Raw genomic sequence first — 19,451 nt, forward strand, 5'->3', positions numbered from 1 at the left:
TGGCAACCACATCTCATGGGGAAGGATAAGATTCTTGAGATCTATTAAGAACAATGTGGAATATTTTCTCTTCCAAATCTCCATTCCATTACAGATATAGACTGAACAAGGATAGAATCTGCCCGTCTTCTATGGACTATCAGCAGCCCAAGAAGACACATAGATCAGGTTCCAGAGGTGGCACTGGGATTATGGCTCCTGTGATACAAGGAATTTATTTCTTTGTTTTTTCTATAATTTCAGCAGCTGAGAGGCTAGAAGGAAAAGATGCAAATTCTCTAAGGTGCTCCTTTTTGTTCTATAGTTAGAATGCTCCTGTCTAGATGGATTTCCCAGAGGAGAAGGGGAAATGTTCAGGTTTCTCCTTGCTCTTAGGGATTTCTAAACCAACAAAAGTACACTGTGTTGACCTCTGTTCTGCAGAGTTGAAAAAATACTTCCCAACTCCAAAAGGACAAAATGGCCAGACTGACTAACAGCCCTGGCAAGCTGGTGGTATGAACTCGCAGGTCAGTATCTTCTGTATTGCTCTGTAGAGAACTACCGGTAGGCCCGTTAAGGTAGCATGAGAAATCCGGTCACTGCAAAGCACACAACGAGGAACCAGAGAGGGGAGAATTCAAGTTTGCTTTGCCTGCGGCTCCCAGCTATTGGATGGTCTGCTGGCACATATAGGATGGCAGTAGGGGACAGACCAGTGGTTCTCAACTGGGGTACATGTACCCCTGGGGTACGCAGAGGTCTTCCAGGGGCTACATCAACTCATCTAGACATTTGCCTACTCTTATAACAGGCTACATAAAAAGCACAGGCAAAGTCAGTACAAACTAAAATTTCATGCAGACAATGGCTTGTTTATACTGCTCTATATACTGAAATGTAAGTACAATGTTTATATTCTAATTGATTTATAATTAGATGGTAAAATTGGGAAAGTCAGCAATTTTTCAGTAATAGTGTGGCTGTGATGCTTCATATGTTTATGTCTGATTTTGTAAGCAAGTAGTTTTTAAGTGAGGTGAAACTTGGGAGTATGCAAGACTCCTGAAAGGGGTACAGTAGTCTGGAAAGGTTAAGAGCCACTGGGATGGGCCACTCTTCAACGTTCCTGAGAGAAGCCAGTAGAAGGCGTGACAGAATGGCAGGCTGGGGTAGCCTGCACTGACACACCCACATGGTGGCAGTTTGTCCACTGACACAGACAGCTGGCAGTATGAGCAAGTTCACTTGCTGCATTGCTGAGGAAAGCCAGAGCAAGGTGTGCTGAAATATTGGTCTGGGCTAGGCCGCTGGGACACAATTCGGAAGGAGTCAAAGGGAATGGAGATTCAGTGCATAGGCTGCTCAGGATGACCTAACAGGAAGGTCAATGGATTCCCAATTACTGGAACTTACATTTATTTTAAGTTGTCAACAATTTGAGAAAGAAACCCCCCACATACACTAAAGCACTCTGCCATGGACAGCTGTACATCTTAGGCCTCGTTTCCTTCCTAGTGCTCATACCAGCAAAAGAGTGTTTCTGCTAGCCTAGAGTATAACGTTTCCCTGAATGAAATAAGCTGAGCCATCAAAAGCACTTTTTTGCCAATATTAACATATCCACACTAGGGCTTCCACCTGTATAAAAATGTTGTTCAGAAACAAAATCACACCCCTAACCAACACTGATATACTGGCAAAAGCTTCTAGTGTAGATCTGGCCTAATGCTGCTCTAGGGTCAGAGCGCAGTGCTGCAGGGGTCCAGCAGGAGTCTGGATTCAAGAGGAAGGAAGAAACAATTAAGCTGCCTCCATAGTGCTGGAACAAGCAGATTCAGCCCACAAAGTCGTTTCTTTCTGAGGAATAGTGATTATAGGCTCAATACTACAGTTGTACTTCACCTACATCTATTCAATTGCATGTAGCAGACTTCTAGCCTGTGCCTAACATGCATCAGGATTCTACAATAGTGTCTGGTACCACAAATCATAAATAAGTGTTGTTGTAACCCTCTAGGTATGTCAGTGATATGCCAGGTTTTTCCAGAGGAAGTGCAATTATTCCAACAGTGAGCAAAGGTTTCAATCCAACAGGAAGTCAACCAATTTCCTGCTCTGGTCTCCCACAGCCCACACCAAAACAGTTGGAAGAGGATGGAGTAATGGTGCAACATACCCAGTCTGGTGCATATACATCATCTTCGTCTCCTGCCCTTGCATCGGGATCTGTAGCTGAATGAAGGATTAATTCCGTTATCTTGACCCCTTCTTCACCAGGAATGGCTACAGCAATATGAAGAGGCATTAGACCTCCCAGCTGAAAAATAAATATGGCATTAAGACTCTTCTGTCTATCACAAGTAACTTCTAAAAACTACGGTACTGGATATTTTTCCAATATCAATCCTCAGGCCCCATCTATGTTAGCTTAGAAATAAGAGTTAAAGGATTGTGTTTATGGTCAGTTTAAATGTTGTTTGGCTTAATACTCCCCAATGTCCATTTGACCCTAAACCCACTGCGATCACAAATATTCCTGGCATGACAGCCACAGGCAATGCCCAGCCAAAATAGAATGTGATACAGCATTAAAACCACTTTTATATCACTAGTTTGCACCCATATCAGATGCAAAAGGGAAGAGAGCCTATTTCTGGCTCCTACTCATAATCCAGCACACAATGATGGGTCACATGCATTGTCTTGTGAAACATTGTTTGGAAGTCTTCTGAGCAATCCCAGCTTGGTGTCAGGTTCCATAAACACAGGAACCTCAACACCTGCTGGTGCTACTCCCACCGGGACTCTACTCTGAATCATTTAAGTTCTCTTGGACTGAGTCTATACTGGACTTCCAGGAAGCAATGGAGAAAGCCAGGAGAGCCTTCAGGCCCTCTGTCTGACACCTGTGAGTAAATCTCACAGCACAACCACACAAGATAGGCACAGCTGTTGAATTCTGAGACAGTCTGCTGGGCTGCTGCTTCTCCAGACCCTCAGGGTACTGGTGCCAGGGCAGAGAGGTACCCAAAACCCTCAGCAGGAACTACAGGGCAGGCTTCAAAACTGGAAATAATGATACTGACCTATGTAAAGCACTCTGAAACCTACAAAAGAAAAGCACTACATAAAAGAGTGAGCTATTATTACACTATTATCCACAGACTCCAAACAAAATAAGATGGAGCTTTAAAACTGAAGTACTGACAGCTAATGCGCCAGGAGGCAAAACAGGACACTCTGTAGTGAAGTGTATATTTGAGGTGAGATGAGATAATGATGTCCGGGTAGAGCCTGTCAAGCTAAAAAGCCAGGGGAACTTCTTCACTGACTACAGTCAGAAAGCGATAGGAAGATGGAATATAAAGGGGGCAGCCACATTTCAGTGCAGGAGTTCGCGTAAGATGCCTTCTGCTGAAACAATTGGTATGTAACTTTGAGCCGGGGAAGTTCCCATCAGGGCCATATGCAGGCACAATCACCAAGTGCAGAGATTTAGTATGAACTGTATTTTTAGAGAACAGACTACGAATGCACAGCATGCTGACCACTCAAGAGTCATTTCCCAAGGAAAGAGAAATGCTAAAACTAAAAGCAAAATAAATAGTGGGAAATAAAGTTGACTTTTGAAATACTCTCAGCTTTAGTACCATGGGTAAGCATTATGTCAGCAGGGAAACACACACATAGAACTAGACCTTCGCTAGAGTAAGGACATTATTTTTAAAATGCTAAATGATTTTAATAGGATAGTTTCTTTGAATTACTCCTTTGGAATTGCAAAGCTGAATCAGGCAGTCGAACTGTCATTAGAATTATGACACTTTACACGTGGGCATTAAAGTTGTATCACTGATCACTCTAGAGCAGGGGTGGGCAAACCACAGCCCGTGGGCCAGATCCGGCCCATCAGGGCTTTGGATCCGGCCTGCAGGATTGCCCCTCGGGGCACCGTGGGTCCCACGCCGCTCTCAGCAGTGGCCAGAACCATGTCCCTGCAGCCCCCGGGCAGGAGGGCAGAGTGCTCCGTGCATTGCCCTTGCCTCCAGGCCCCGCCCCCCTCAGCTCCCATTGGCCGTGAACGGGAACTGGGGCCACAGCGCTTCCTGGAGTGGCATAGGGCCGGGGACAGGGCAGGCAGGCAGAGAGCCTGCCCTGGCCCCGGTGCGCACCGATGCCACTCCGGAGCCACTTTAGAACATAAGAACATAAGAAAGGCCGTACCGGGTCAGACCAAAGGTCCATCTAGCCCAGTATCTGTCTACCGACAGTGGCCAATGCCAGGTGCCCCAGAGGGAGTGAACCTAACAGGCAATGATCAAGTGATCTCTCTCCTGCCATCCATCTCCATCCTCTGACGAACAGAGGCTAGGGACACCATTCTTACCCATCCTGGCTAATAGCCATTTATGGACTTAGCCACCATGAATTTATCCAGTCCCCTTTTAAACATTGTTATAGTCCTAGCCTTCACAACCTCCTGAGGTAAGGAATTCCACAAGTTCATATTTGTTTTAAACCCGCTGCCTATTAATTTCATTTGCTGACCCCTAGTTCTTGTATTATGGGAATAAGTAAATAACTTTTCCTTATCCACTTTCTCAACATCACTCATGATTTTATATACCTCTATCATATCCCCCCTTAGTCTCCTCTTTTCCAAACTGAAGAGTCCTAGCCTCTTTAATCTTTCCTCATATGGGACCCTCTCTATTTCTGAACCTTTTCTAGTGCTAGAATATCTTTTTGAGGTGAGGAGACCACATCTGTACACAGTATTCGAGATGTGGGCATACCATGGATTTATATAAGGGCAATAATATATTCTCAGTCTTATTCTCTATCCCCTTTTAATTATTCCTAACATCCTGTTTGCTTTTTTGACCGCCTCTGCACACTGCGTGACATCTTCAGAGAACTATCCACGATAACTCCAAGATCTTTTCCTGACTCGCTAAATTAGCCCCCATCATGTTGTATGTATAGTTGGGGTTATTTTTTCCAATGTGCATTACTTTACATTTATCCACATTAAATTTCATTTGCCATTTTGTTGCCCAATCACTTAGTTTTGTGAGATCTTTTGAAGTTCTTCACAATCTGCTTTGGTCTTAACTATCTTGAGTAGTTTAGTGTCATCTGCAAACTTTGCCACCTCACTGTTTACCCCTTTCTCCAGATCATTTATGAATAAATTGAATAGGATTGGTCCTAGGACTGACCCTTGGGGAACACCACTAGTTACCCTCTCCATTCTGAGAATTTACCATTAATTCCTACCCTTTGTTCCCTGTCCTTTAACCAGTTCTCAATCCATGAAAGGACCTTCCCTTTTATCCCATGACAGCTTAATTTACGTAAGAGCCTTTGGTGAGGGACCTTGTCAAAGGCTTTCTGGAAATCTAAGTACACTATGTCTACGGATCCCCTTGTCCACATGTTTGTTGACCTCTTCAAAGAACTCTAATAGATTAGTAAAACACGATTTCCCTTTACAGAAACCATGTTGACTATTGCTCAAGAGTTTATGTTTTTCTATGTGTCTGACAATTTTATTCTTTACTATTGTTTCAACTAATTTGAGACTTACCGGTCTGTAATTGCCAGGATCACCCCTAGAGCCCTTTTTAAATATTGGCGTTACATTAGCTAACTTCCAGTCATTGGGTAATTTAAAGGACAGGTTACAAACCTTGGTTAATAGTTCCCACATTTGAGTTCTTTCAGAACTCTTGGGTGAATGCCATCTGGTCCTGGTGACTTGTTAATGTTGAGTTTATCAATTAATTCCAAAACCTCCTCTAGTGACACTTCAATCTGTGACAGTTCCTCAGATTTGTCACCTACAAAAGCCAGCTCAGGTTTGGGAATCTCCCTAACATCCTCAGCCGTGAAGACTGAAGCAAAGAATCCATTTAGTTTCTCCGCAATGACTTTATCATCTTTTTGTATTTTCATCCCCACTGGTTGTTTAGCAGGCTTCCTGCTTCTGATGTACTTAAAAAACATTTTGTTATTACCTTTGGAGTTTTTGGCTAGCCGTTCTTCAAACTCCTCTTTGGCTTTTCTTATTACACTCTTGCACTTAAGTTGGCAGTGTTTGTGCTCCTTTCTATTTGCCTCACTGGGATAAGCAGTGCTGGGCCAGAGCCCGAACCCCTCCTGTGCCCTGCCCCCCAACTCCCTGCCCTGAGCCCCCAATTGCACCCGCACCCTAGCCCCCTGCCCTGAGTTCCCAGCCACACCCTGCACCCCTGTGCATCCCAACCCCCTGCCCTGAGCCCCCTCCCACAGTCCACACCCCTCCTGCACCCCTGTCCTGAGCCCCCTCCTGCACTCCGCACCCCTCCTGCACCCCAACCTCCTTTCCTGAGCCCCCTCATAAACCCTGCACCCCTCCTCTGCCCCAATCGCTTACCCTGAGCCCCTTCCTGTACACCGCACCCACTCCCACACCCTGCACTCCCTCCTGCACCCCAACCCTGCATACAATTTCCCCACCCAGATGTGGCCCTCAGCCCAAAAAGTTTGCCCACCCCTGCTCTAGAATATTACATTTGGCTGTTAGTAGTAATTATTATCCATTACCCTGGATGGAAGTCGTATGTCAGTCCTTGCTCCTGCTGCTAATAGTAGTTTCACTGCTCCTACATCTGCAGCTTTAACAGCAAAGAATAGGACATGCAGAGGGATCCGGCAAACATTGGGGTCTGCACCTCTGCGGAGAAGTAGTTTGACCGTGGTCCATCTCTTTTGGTGTCTAAAGTCAACATGGCAAATAACAGAATAAGCTGTCAATAACTCATAAAAAGGAACATATTTCTAAACACTGGCTCTTAAGCTGACTCGGGTTCAGGGGCTGTTTAATTGTAGTGTAGACGTTCGGGCTTGGGCTAGTGCCTGGGTTCTAGGATGCTGTGAGGCGGGTGTGCAAATTGGTACTTGGGCCTAGGGAGAGAATGTCTGCTGTACCACTCCTTGTGAGACTAACGTGCACCACACAGCAATGTTATGCCATGCAGAGGGTGTGGTGGTTACATGGCCTATCTTACACCAGCCCCTTTCAGCACTGTTGAATCCCAGGGGGCACAAGCCAGGATCAGACCCCATACTCAGGAGACCCCAGAAACTACAAATGTATAAGATCCATGCCTGGGATGGACAAGTGAGGTAAGGGAAGGTTACTTGCATCTTCCACACTTTGCACATGTGAGCCATAATCTGGCCTAGATGTGTTTGCCCTAAAAAACTGCAGGACTAATGTTTCCTAGACAGCAGATCCCGACCCACCAATGGGTTGCAGGAAGGGTCAAGATGGGTTGCAGGCCTGGTGCAGAGGGGAGGCCCTGGGATGGGTGAGTGGGGAGGGTTTGAAGACCAAGCCCAGCCCACACTCACCCTGCAGCAGCAGCTCCTTTCCCTCAGGGCTCGGCCCAGCTCCTCACTCTGAGTGTTATGACCTGGCAACCAGGGTCACAGAGCCACTCACTCAAATTTGGCCTAGCCACCCCCAAGCCCATCATGACAGAGAGGCAGCTGGGCCAAACTTGAGTTGTGCTGCAACCCCAACCCCTTGTTCTCCAACCAAATGCCTCCCAGAGTCTCCCGTTTGCACGGGGTAAGGAAGAGGGCTGTGGTGCCAGGATGAAGGATGCTGCTGGAGGTGCTCAGTGCACCCTCAGCAGGGCGAAGAGAGGAGGTAGTGGAGGAGAAGGATGCTGGCCTGTGATTCCCTCCCCCATGAATCTGGGCCCTACGCACATATCCAGTTTGTCTGTGTGTTCATATGGCCCTGGCAACATATCCAGATTTTTTTTAAAATGGGTGCCAGGCTGTAACAGCAATACTCAATATAGCACAGACTAGTTTTTCATAATACAGAAATGTTTTTATGAAGGTAATATAGAATTACTATTACTGCTGCAAAGTACAGGTTTTTTAAAATAGTTTATTTTTATACACACACACACACACACACACAGTATATATGTAAAGCTGAGTCACAAAAAGAGACAAAATGGTGGGTTATCTTATTTAAAAGGTTTTAAGGAGTGAACTTCAGGCCTTCTCCCTGTCAGGTAAGGACCCGGAATGCCCCTTGATCAGGAATGCCCAGTTGATCTATCCCAAGCAAATGCAGGGTCATTCTTCCCCACAAACATGTAAAACTACACTTGTTACTTTCTCGTGCAATAGGGTTCACCAGAGCTTGTCTAACCTTTCCAGAACACAGAGCCAGTGGTTTTTCTTAGTAGCACTTACTCAGATATTGAAAACGCCATTTTTCTCACGGTGCCTTCAGCCCCACCATATCCATTGACACAGGCATAGGAGGGTACTCTCAGCAAACACTGGCTGAAGGCATCTGCACTCTGCTGCAAAGCTTCCAGAGAAACCTCGATTCCATAGTTGAAAACAGTACGATTCGACTCAAAGTCGGTTTCAGTGCTGCAGCCAGTCCTCTTTTCTAAACTTGCACGGTCCATTTCGTCCAATGCATTTCTATCATCTGAAACAGATTCTGCCTTTTCCCCAGACATAGGAGGTACCACAGCTGACTGATGAACAGGGCCTGTTAAGCATTTCTGTTTTGCTGATGCCAATGGAAGTTGTGCAGATCCAGCTTCCAACTGCTCATCCTTATTTAAAGTTTTTTAAAAAATTAAAATGACAAAAATGAAGAAAATATGGAAAATCCTTTCTTCAACAACAAGAATCATCATATCAACATCAGTGCCGGACATCATCAATGTGTGTGTACACAACAGTACTGGAATTTGGTATATAACAGCTGAGTTAAGGTAGAACACCATTTCACTCAGTCTTAATCCACCAGTCATGGGAAACATTTTGAATAGTGTGTGTGTTTGGTTTTTTAGCCTCCATTGTCAATAAAACCCTCTTAGGAGCTTTCAAATCTCAACTGGTACTCCCTCACTTTATAAAAGCTCCGAAACAGAAGGGAACATTTCTTGATTTTCAATTTGCACATCAGCGTACAAACTAATGAAGACCTAAACCTAACGCTAAAGCTAGAATCTGAAAGTGTTACGTTGAAGTTGTCTGGGTTTGTGCTGAGCTCTGAAGGAGAGAGAGACTAGTGTACATTTTTTCCCATCTACCTTCCTTGCAGCAGCCAAGAGACTTTTGAAGTTAATGGGAATCATGTGCTTAATCTGTCTAGGCAATTTTGTAAATTATTATTATTAATTATGTGTATTGCCATAGTGTCTAGGACTCCCACTCATGGGCCACAACCCCCTAGTACCAGGTGCTGTACAAAACACAGAATAAAAGACTGTCCCTTCCCCATTGAGTTTACAAATCTAAGTCCCACTAGGCACCTATTTATCTGTATCTTAAGGCACCTAAATACCTTGGAAAATTTGGCCCGAAGTCTCTGGTACTAATGTGACACATTGACTGCATAATAGCCCTGGAGCCTGATCCTGTGCAGTGTGAGCTATCGGTGGAAGTCAAGGGCACTCAGCAACTTGCAGGGTCAAGGGAGGTAAGGGCAGTTTGACTTTTCCCAACTGCTGGAACACTCACAGCAAAGTAATTTTAAAAAGCAGACCTGTGGCTCAATTGAGGACATGGTGAATTCTGATTTCACAGTTATAGATTAATAATGTACTGACCTCATCTTTTTTAAAGTTCCTCTCAGCAATATTAGCCTTAAATGATTCTACTGGGTAATAAAGAATAATGCACATTGATAGGGCTGATAATCCTTCATCGCTGCATTTATTCACATCAGCTCCATTATCAAGAAGAAGATTAATGATGTCGTCATGGTAATTCGTCTGTGAAGTAAAACATTTGGATGATTGTTTTACGAGTATATGTGTATACATACAATTTTAGTTTTCCATGTGGGATTAACGGAAATCACAATTGGGTTTAAAGTTAAAACAAAAAGACACTCACTAAAAACAGACTCAAAACACTATTATTGATTTCAGTTTCGTTTTGTGATTTCACTTTCTTGTCTTTTTATGCCTGTGCTGAATTTGGCCCATAAATTAACAGTGATCTCAAAATGTTTCTACTGCTTCAAGCTATGTCTTATAGTTAATGGGGAAGGCTGGCAAAGCCAATAAAAATGTAAAACTATTTTAGGTGCACCCAATATAAGGCAGGTGTATAATTGCATTTCTTCTGGAGTATGGCTTTTAATGGCACAAACCAAGAATTAGATGTTGGGTTAGTGATGTAGCCACTATCACAGCAGCAGCAGCCGGAGATGTCAAGTGAATCCATTTACCATTAAGATAATAAAGAGGGCAGTCCATGACTGGATGGCATGTTGAGGTACACAAGGGAACTAAAGAAGCCCCAACAGTAAAGATATAAGTGAAACCACCCCTGATCACAACGTATCCTGTTGTAACAAAGAAGGATATTTCAGTTCATGTGGTTGTTCTGAGGGGCATCTGAGAGCTGATCCAGAGAAACTATCTGCCAAGAAATGCACCATTGATCCAAAATACAGTCCCGCACTGCCTGTTGCTACTGGTCCTTAGAAACGTTGTGAGTGTCTGTAATTACACTGAAGTCAATGGAGTTTCACCCACTTACATCAGCTACTAAATCTGACCTGTTAAACTGGAGTAGATACTACTGGTAGGCATTTCAATTTTTCTTACATTAGTGAGCTACCTGAGAAACACACTTCATTTAAATAAAATATTTTTCATGCTGACTTTTAAAAGGCCTAATGTTTTCAAAGAAGACTTAACTGTTGTAAAGCACACTATCATGGAACTCTGGAATCAAATACAACAAAACGCTGTATTAATACAACATTTTGGCAGTGAGGAAAAATCAAAATAAAAACTGTCAGGAAATTCAAAGTTATTGTTGCCAAAGCAACAGTAACTCTGCCACATTGCACATGCTGTAAATGGCAACAGTCTATGTGCATTAGGTTCCATTTTGTCCTCAGATGTATGCTCAGTTTTGACTTTCTGTGTTACAGTGGACAAGTCACTTAACCCCTGCGCCTTCAATACCCTCCCCTCGAAATCGACTGTACGGTCACAGGACTGCTGGGGGAAGAGGATTAATGTCTACAAAATGACTAAAGGTCATGGGATGAGAGGCCTATACAAAAAGAGAAAAACTCTAATGTTCTAAATTAATATGGAATTAATTTTCTTGTTCTGAGGACTTTAAAAAAAATCACTAGCAAAAATCAAATTAATTTGTTAATAGATGTAAGGTACCCAGAAGGCTAGGCTGGGCACTGATGAATGTTTAAATAAGGAGCCAAATTCTTCCCACAGATAAACTGAAGTCATGCATACATCATAACTTCTACCCAAAACCAGACTGTAACCGAACCCCCCCCCCCCACAAAAAAAACAACACACAAGAAACAGATCCCTTCTGGGTTTGAATACAGCCTGGAACAAGAAAGCAGAGGGGGGGGGGGAAGCAGGGGCAGTTTCAGGGATTTAAACCCAGCCCAGTGCAACACTCAAATTGGAAGGATTTGGAATTTTAGGCTTGGAGTCATCTTTAATATTACAGAGGGATACATTTTACAGATTTTTGTTAGCATGTTGCTCAGCAAGCTGTCTTTCCTTCAAGATGTTTGCTATCAAGTCTCATGCATTTACTGTATAATAGAGAGAGACAGATGCAGTAGCAACAAAAAAATGGTCATTCACAGAGGGAAGAGTCACATTTGGGATCTTACAGCAGCAGCAGCAAGTGCAGTGTATCCATGCATGTCAGCGACATCTGGATGAGCTAAGCTGTCCCTCAGAATCTCATAAATGCTATTGAAGTCTCCTGCTGCTGCCTTCTGAATCAGCTGCTCCGAAGAAAGCTCTTTGGGGCCCTTGGGTCCAAAGGTGTCTCGGCTTCCATTCAGAATGATGTTGATATCCCAACTGATCTCTGTTTGACAATGCCTCAAACAGAAGAAAGAGAAAAACATTAAACAGCTGGAGAGTCCACATTTAACTTAAACAGCTATGCAGCAGATACCTGTTATACCACAGAGTTTTTTTAAAAAAAGCCACTGATAATCAAGATTATTGCCAGGTAACATGGGAGAAGGAGGATGGCAACCATTTAAAAAAACAATCTCAGACAGTTCAATTTTGCTCCCATCATGGAATGAGCATAAGGGAGTTAAAATGGTCCAAGAGCTGTGATATGGGGGACATTAATCATATTCAGGGAAGGGGTTAAAAACATCCAGCCCCAAGAATCTGGATGTTTGCAAGTGAAAATTAAATACCAAGCTCTCCAAGGTTGAAAAAGGCCACATGGTGTGCTTAGAAGATTAAAGAAAGCATACAAGGCACTCATCTGCATGATGGACCACATTTCCAAACTGTGCTGCCTCAGCTGATTCTGCAAAATATGCACATGCTGGCACCGCTCCTGCAAACATACCTGTGCATGCAGGCAGAGTATTTTCATGTGTAAGAGGGTACTTGCACATACAAAGTACCTGTCTGCATATATAGCTAATACCCGCTACGTGTGCACTAACAGCTGAAGACACTTTGGAGCATGTTTTTGCATAATCTAGTGGATAGGGCTCTGTCATTTTGCTGTATGACCCTGTAGCACAGGGATAGGCAAACTTTTTGGGCCAGGGGTCACATCTGGGTGGGGAAATTATATGCAGGGCTGAGGCAGGGGATTGGGGTGCAGGAGGGAGTGCGGAGTGTGGGAGGGGGTGCAGTGTGCAGGAAAGGGCTCAGGGCAAGGGATTGGGGCAGAGGAGGGGTATGGGGTGTATGAGGGCGCTCAGGGAAGGGGGTTGGGGTGCAGGACGGGTGCAGAGTGCAGGAGAGGGCTCAGGGCAGGGGTGCAGGAGGGGTGCGGACTGCGGGAGGGGGCTCAGGGCAGGGGATTGGGGTGCAGAAGGGCTGCAGGGTGCAGCAGGGAGCTCAGTGCAGGAGGGGTGCAGTGCGTACAAGGGAGCTCAGGGCAGGGAGTTGGGGTACAGGAGGGGTGCGGGGTGCAGCGGGGGTTGGGATGTGGGGTGCAGCAGGGGGCTCAGGGCAAGGGGTTGGGGTGCAGGCAGGGTGCGCGGTGCAGGCAGTGGGCTTAGGGCAGGGAGTTGTGGGGTGGGCTGCAGGAGGGGTTCGGGCTCCGGGGTGGCAGCGGTGCACACCAGGGCCAGGGCAGGCTCCCTGCATGCCTGCCCTGTCCCCAGCCCTGCGCCACTCCAGGAAGCGCTGCAGCCCCTGGGTTAGGGGGGGCAAAGAGCTCCACATGCGCTGTCCTTGCCGCGCCTCCTGGTACATCCCCTGAAGCTCCCATTGGCTGTGGTTCCCTGTTTCCGACCAATGGGAGCTGTGGGGGAGGTGCCTAGAGGCAAGGGTCCAGGGGCCACAGGGGCGTTGGGCTGGCCGCTCCTGAGAGCAGCACGGGGCCTGCGGCGCCATGGGGGACAATCCCGCAGGCCGAATCCAAAGCCCTGAGGGGCCGTATCCGGCCCACAGGCCATAGTTTGCCCACCCCTGCTGTAGCATAATGGAGTCCCTAATCTAGGTTGGGACTTCTAGGCATTCTATAATTCAAATTAATAATAATGATGTTTTTGTAGGCACATACCAGGACCTGAGTTGATGGTATATTTCAAGGAAAGAGGTTTCCTTTAGGTTAAGTAAGTGAGAGGGGAACATGCTGTTTGTTTCACAAAATCTCATTTGCAGTTTGTCAAATGAATTTCTAAACTTAGTCATGGACAGTAGAAATTTTTCTGTGAAGAATGACTTCTGTACCACAACTTGTGCTAAAGATTATCTTTGCAATAGTCTAAAAAGAAAATCCCATATATATCCCAACAAACACAAATCACACACAAAAATCAATAGCTACCTGTATTTATAGATGTGCTTCTGCATTCTAACCATTAAAGGGCTTGTGTTTTTAATAGGCCATGGTTGTTCATCATACAACTTTTTGTTGTTCTGAAAATATTGGGAATCAAACTCTTTACGGAAGATGCGAGTCAGGGGAAGGTGATCTGTATCAGTTGAGTATATGTACATTTTTTCAGGCAATGTGTAATTGTCATCTAAAAGGAGACGTTTGTAGTTGTAGAAAAATGGGTCCTGTTCCTCATTCAGATCCCAAAATGGAATTTCCTCATCAGAAAGATACTCTCTCTGGGAATCAGCATCAAAATAGCTGTGGTGTTCTGGGTAATCCAGGAGACAAAAATGTCCAGGTATTTCAGTACATAGTTTAATTATGTGATTCCTGAGCCACAAGCCAACGTCTTGAGAGCCATCTGGATAGCTCTGAACTCCTGGTCCAAAACGCTCATCGGCCTTGTATAGTCCCTTAGGAGAGCAATAGGTTTACTAGTATTAGAGAAGACATATAGGTCAGACATTCTACATAACTTACAGCCTGGCTTCCATTTAAAAGGTGCAAAACCAAATTTACTTGGTCTGACATTACTGTTCCAGTGTCAATTGCCTATTGACATTTAGAGCAATCTAAGCACCTGACAAGCTGCTCAACTATTGTATTCACTTTGATTGGTCACACTGGAACTGCACTAATGGCAATACATGAAACCCATTGGCTGAAGTAAGGTAGGGTGGATGGCTTCACTGAAGGCAATGGAGCTACAGGTTTTAATTAGGAACATTGAGACACTTTTATTCACTGTTCAAGAATATTCATACAGCTCAAGCTTTGTTCTTACAAGCATTTGGAGAAAGTTAATTTCAGCCTTTTGTAGCTTTGTTTGTTTAATCAAGAAACCAAGTTTGTTTCATGACTAAGTGAAATTAGTTTGCAAAGGAAGCAGTTTATGGTTAGGTCATTCAGAAATACTGTTCCATCTGCCACAGAGCTCAGGTATCAAGGCCTCTCTATATACTACTAGCCACGAGCAAGTACATATTATGATATGTACATAAATTTGTACATATTATAATCAGTTTATGGACAACTTAAATGGAAGGGATCAGTTCTCTGACTATACTGTTTGCAATAAGTAGTTCAACCACCTCTAATAGAGTCAACCAGACTTAAAAATTTTCAGTCATTTCATATCTTGACACTTGAAACCTTACTCCCCTCAAGTCTACTCAGAACATTGTTTCTAAAGTCATCTTCCTGGCTCATCACCCAGACCTAATCAACTCCCTCTCTGAGTCCCTCCACTAGCTCCCCCTTCACCTCAAACTCTTGCTTCTTAAGTCAGATTCTCAGCTGATGTAAAATGAGCATAGCTTCATTGACTTCAGTGGAGCGACACGGATTTACAACAGTTTGGGATCTGGCCCCTTGTCTTTAACTGTAAGGTTCTTCATAACATAGCCCTACACTTCCTAGCTCATTTACTAACCTATATTGCCACTGCTCCTTGCCTTCCCTCCACCAGCATTCCCAGCTTTTACTATTCACAAGTCAGCGTCTGCTTTAAAACAACTCCATGTTTGCTTTCTCTCCCGCTGCCCCTTATGCCTGAGGAAAAACTCCCTGAATAAATCTGTAGGGACACTACCTCATCCTCCTCCTGACTTCCCTCCGCTGTGATGTCTCAAAACCCAGACTGCTGATCATGGCTATGCTGCTGACAAGCTGTGACTATCTCTCCTTCCCTTCCTTCATTCCCTTATGCCCTTCTTCCCTATCTCTATCCCCAACTTAAAAAGAAAATTATAATCCATGTAGCTAACCAAGCTGGGCCAATTCTTCACTGGATTCAATTGCTGATATGTTGTATCCCCACACCCTACCCTTTGATATCTTTCCACCTTCAGGGCAGGTTTTGTCTCTTTTCTACGTCTGTATAGTGCCCAGCACAACGGGAGCCCCGATCCCAACTAAGATGACCAGATATTTGTTAAGCCTATTAGTAGAGATGAAAAATACTAGTGCTCGCTCTCTCACACACACACACACCTCTGCAGTTTAAAGGATCACCCACCGTGTAAGACTGCCAGTCGATTTTCTATTTAATAAACTTCACCTGCCTTTTGTGTTTTTGGGACACCTTCTGTCCCTGCTTGGCTTCACTCCTCTTTCATTCCTTCTGTGCATCTTGCTGCACTGTTTTGTGTGCACACTGTTTCCTCTCTTCCTTCCTTCCCGCTCCACCTCCTTACGTCCTTTCTCTTTTCCTTCCACTGGGTTCAGTCCTCTGCCCCTTTACATCTGTTGTGTGTCATCTTCCCCAATCCTCCCTCAAATATTTCTCTGCTCTTTAAACGCATCCTCTCAATCACTCATTTGCCTATATTGTCCCCACCCCTTACCACCTCTCCACCAGCTCCTGGCTTCCCACTCCCACCCATGCAGATAACAGTGGCAGCCTGGTCCTCTGCTTCCCAGCTCACCCACATGGCCTGAAAAAGAGAACAGCCACACCTACTCTGCTCTCCTCCTGCTCCCTCAACAGGAAAACAAAAACAATACAGACACCTCCTGCCCATCAAGCCTTTGCTGCCTGGTTGCTTCCTTCTTAAAGGAGCATAACACCAGGGCCACTCTGCTCCAAGGCTTATCGCTACCTTCAGAGACAAGAACCTGCAGCTCCTGCTGTCCTGTTTCCTGCCCATCAACAGACACACTCCACAGTGACATTTGCCTTGGACGTGTGGTTTTTGAAGCCCTGGCTCAATTGAGGCTCCTATCTTTGGTCATTTCTGTACAAGGCATGAATTCGAGCAACTACTTTAGAAGCTTTAAGCTTCTTTTTTTTTTCTTGTTGGTATTTTATTACCAGAGTGCAAGTTTTAGCCATTAATGATCTGCACACGCTTCAGAAACACATTCCAGCCACATGCTTTGTGGGAAAGCCACAGAGACCATGCTGGCAGCACAAATTCATATTCTGTTAGTGCTATCAGTCATTAGAATACATTCAATTTCATCTTGTTACCTGATAGTTTCTGCCATCCTTGAATTCCATAGTCCCATATCCTTCTTTATGGCTAAGATAAAATGAACCGGCAAATTTGGAACTGTCTGGCCAAAAATACATCCCTTTGCCATGGCGATGGTCCTTGTAAAACTGCCCCACATATCTCTGTAACGCACCAAAAAAAGAGGAAAGTGATATAGCTGAGGGAAGAGAAATAAGTGGCTTGTAATTGTTCCTCACTACATTGGAGCAATACTAGAGAAGACGCCCACACAAGATCTTGGTATATACAGAGTGCCTAGCCATTATGCATCTTTGGAAAACTGGCCAAAATCCTGGCCCCATTGAAGCCAATGAAAAAACTTCCCTCAAGTTCAACTAGGCCAGGATTTCACCTATTATTTTTCCATAGACATATGGTAGGGCCTGTAACTCCCAACAGTTTAGAAGGAGATAAGTCCAAATGTTCACACATTCAAGTGCCCCAAGTCACAGCGAGACACAGAGTAAGCCAGCAGCTATTTAAGCGCTCAGCAGCTGACCCAGCCCTTGTGTGTACATATGAAATAGGGAGGTATTGAAGTTGCAGTACCAGGGAGATCCAGAGTATCCACAGAAATGTAAGTTTGGCTCAGAATCAGGTGCACACACTATAAATGTATGCCCAGTTGCAGACCAGAGCTGGGTCTGCCTGGAGCAGCTGTCTCCCACTTACCTACTCTAACCTGAAGAAGCCCTGAAGAACCCAAAGAGACATCATCTCAGGCCCTTCATCCTTCACTGATCTCACCCTGGCAGGTCAGTCATCCGTCCATCACCCCGTTCTCTCCTATCAGATTCCCAGGCCACTAACCCCTGGAAGAAGGAGCCTCTGCTGCCCCACAGCTATTCTTAGAAAGGCCCAGGTACACAGTTGACCCTGAATCCTATTTTTAAGTCTGACTTTAAGTTCCCACTGGAGCTAGACTAAGCCAGAGGGACCTGCTGGCTCCCTCTAGTGTGCAATCCTGGGAAAACAGCCCCCTGTACCTCCAGAGAGTCCAGTCTAACAAATGAAGTGTGACTTGGTGGGTAGGTCTTGCACCATAACAGCTGTTAGTCAAGGTAATACATTTTTATACACGGATACATATGAGAGGGAGAGGTAAAATCTGGTTACAACTTTAACAGGGAATCTACCTATTCTTCATAATATAACCACCATATTAAAAAAAAAACTAATTGATCCTTCTCATTTTTGTAAGGGGATAAACCTCAATATTGATGAAAAATGAGTAATGAAATTATAATATATAGAACTTCTGAATTTAAGTTTTAACTGATTTAAAAAACCATAATACAAAAAAATCCGACATCAATGTTTATTGGATAAACATCAGAATAACACCAGAAATGGTTACTCAATCACAGAAATGTAGGACTGGAAGGGGTCTCGAATAGCTTATCTGATGCAGGACTAAGCATTAGACCATCCCTAGCAGGTGTATATCTAACCTGTTTCTTAAAAACCTCCAATGATGGAGATTCCACTACCTTCCAAGGTAATCTATTCCAGTGCTTAACTATCCTTACAATTAGCAAATTTTTTCTAATATCTAGCTTAAATCTTCCTTGCTGCAATTTAAGCTGACGACTTCCTGTCCTGTCCTCAGTGGATAAGAAGAACAATTTATCGCTTTCCTCTTAATAACAACCTTTTACATACTTGAAGACTGTTATGTCCCCTACCCCCAGTCTTCTCTTCTCCACACTAAACAAACCCAATTTTTTCAATCTTCCCTTACAGGACATGTTTTCTAGACTTTTCATCATTTTTGTTGCTCTCTTCTGGACTTTCTCCAGTTTATCAACATCTTTGCTGAAGTGTGGTGCTGTACTATTGGGTTATCCGGGAGAGGGGGCGGGCGGAAGCCCGCCCCATGCTAACGGATCCCCCCCCCAGCCTAAGGGGAGGATCCACAGGGCCACGGAAACCCACTAAGCGCGGGGGACAACTAATAAAAGAACAGGTACAGGAGTGAGGTCAAAGGGTCATAAGGAGGGAGCCTGATGGGGACACCGAGCAGAGAACCCCGGACAGCGCCCACTGCTCCTCGGGCGCCAAGGAGCCAGCGGACGCCGCCCAGAGGAACTCCGCCCGGAGACGTGAGCGGACGAGGGACCGGAAACAAGCCCCACAGTCGCAGGAGTCTCCGTCGGCCAACCTCCTCTCCCTGGTCGCGTGGATGGCCTTTTTAGCCAGGGCGAGGAGGAGGTTGACCAGAAGGTCCCGCGACTTTGTGGGGCCACGGATAGGGAGTGCATGGATAAGGAGGTGAGGGGAAAAGTGCAGCCAGAAACGTAACAGAATGTCGGTGAGGAGCCGGTATAGGGGCTGCAACCTGGCGCACTCTAGGTAAACATGCGCCAGGGTCTCCCTCACGCCGCAGAAGGGGCAGGTGTCCGGGACAGGGGTGAACCGCGCCAAGTACACGCCCGTGCTCACGGCCCCGTGAAGGTGCCGCCAGCTGATATCCCCGGCGGGCCTCGGGACCAGGGTGGAGTACAGGCTGGCCCACCGGGGCTCCTCACCCTCCACAGGTGGCAAGAGGTCCCGCCACTTGGTGTCGGG

The 19,451-nt window shown here is 45.2% G+C and overlaps 1 protein-coding gene across 6 annotated transcripts in view; it reads right to left on the reverse strand.

The window, feature by feature from the left end:
* Positions 1-19,451, reverse strand: part of ANKMY1 (ankyrin repeat and MYND domain containing 1) — a 94,511-nt gene that overhangs the window by 35,788 nt on the left and 39,272 nt on the right. For all 6 annotated transcript variants that reach the window (XM_039487896.1, XM_039487895.1, XM_039487897.1 and 3 more), the window contains 7 exons: positions 16,859-17,005; positions 13,834-14,300; positions 11,687-11,903; positions 9,624-9,788; positions 8,245-8,621; positions 6,571-6,742; positions 2,159-2,299 (listed from right to left, as the gene is read on the reverse strand). In XM_039487896.1, the coding sequence (XP_039343830.1) occupies positions 2,159-2,299; positions 6,571-6,742; positions 8,245-8,621; positions 9,624-9,788; positions 11,687-11,903; positions 13,834-14,300; positions 16,859-17,005 (1,686 nt within the window). The remainder of the gene's footprint in view (positions 1-2,158; positions 2,300-6,570; positions 6,743-8,244; positions 8,622-9,623; positions 9,789-11,686; positions 11,904-13,833; positions 14,301-16,858; positions 17,006-19,451) is intronic.

The sequence above is a fragment of the Mauremys reevesii genome, linkage group 9 (genome assembly GCF_016161935.1).
Source record: "Mauremys reevesii isolate NIE-2019 linkage group 9, ASM1616193v1, whole genome shotgun sequence".
Classification (NCBI taxonomy): Eukaryota; Metazoa; Chordata; order Testudines; family Geoemydidae; genus Mauremys; species Mauremys reevesii.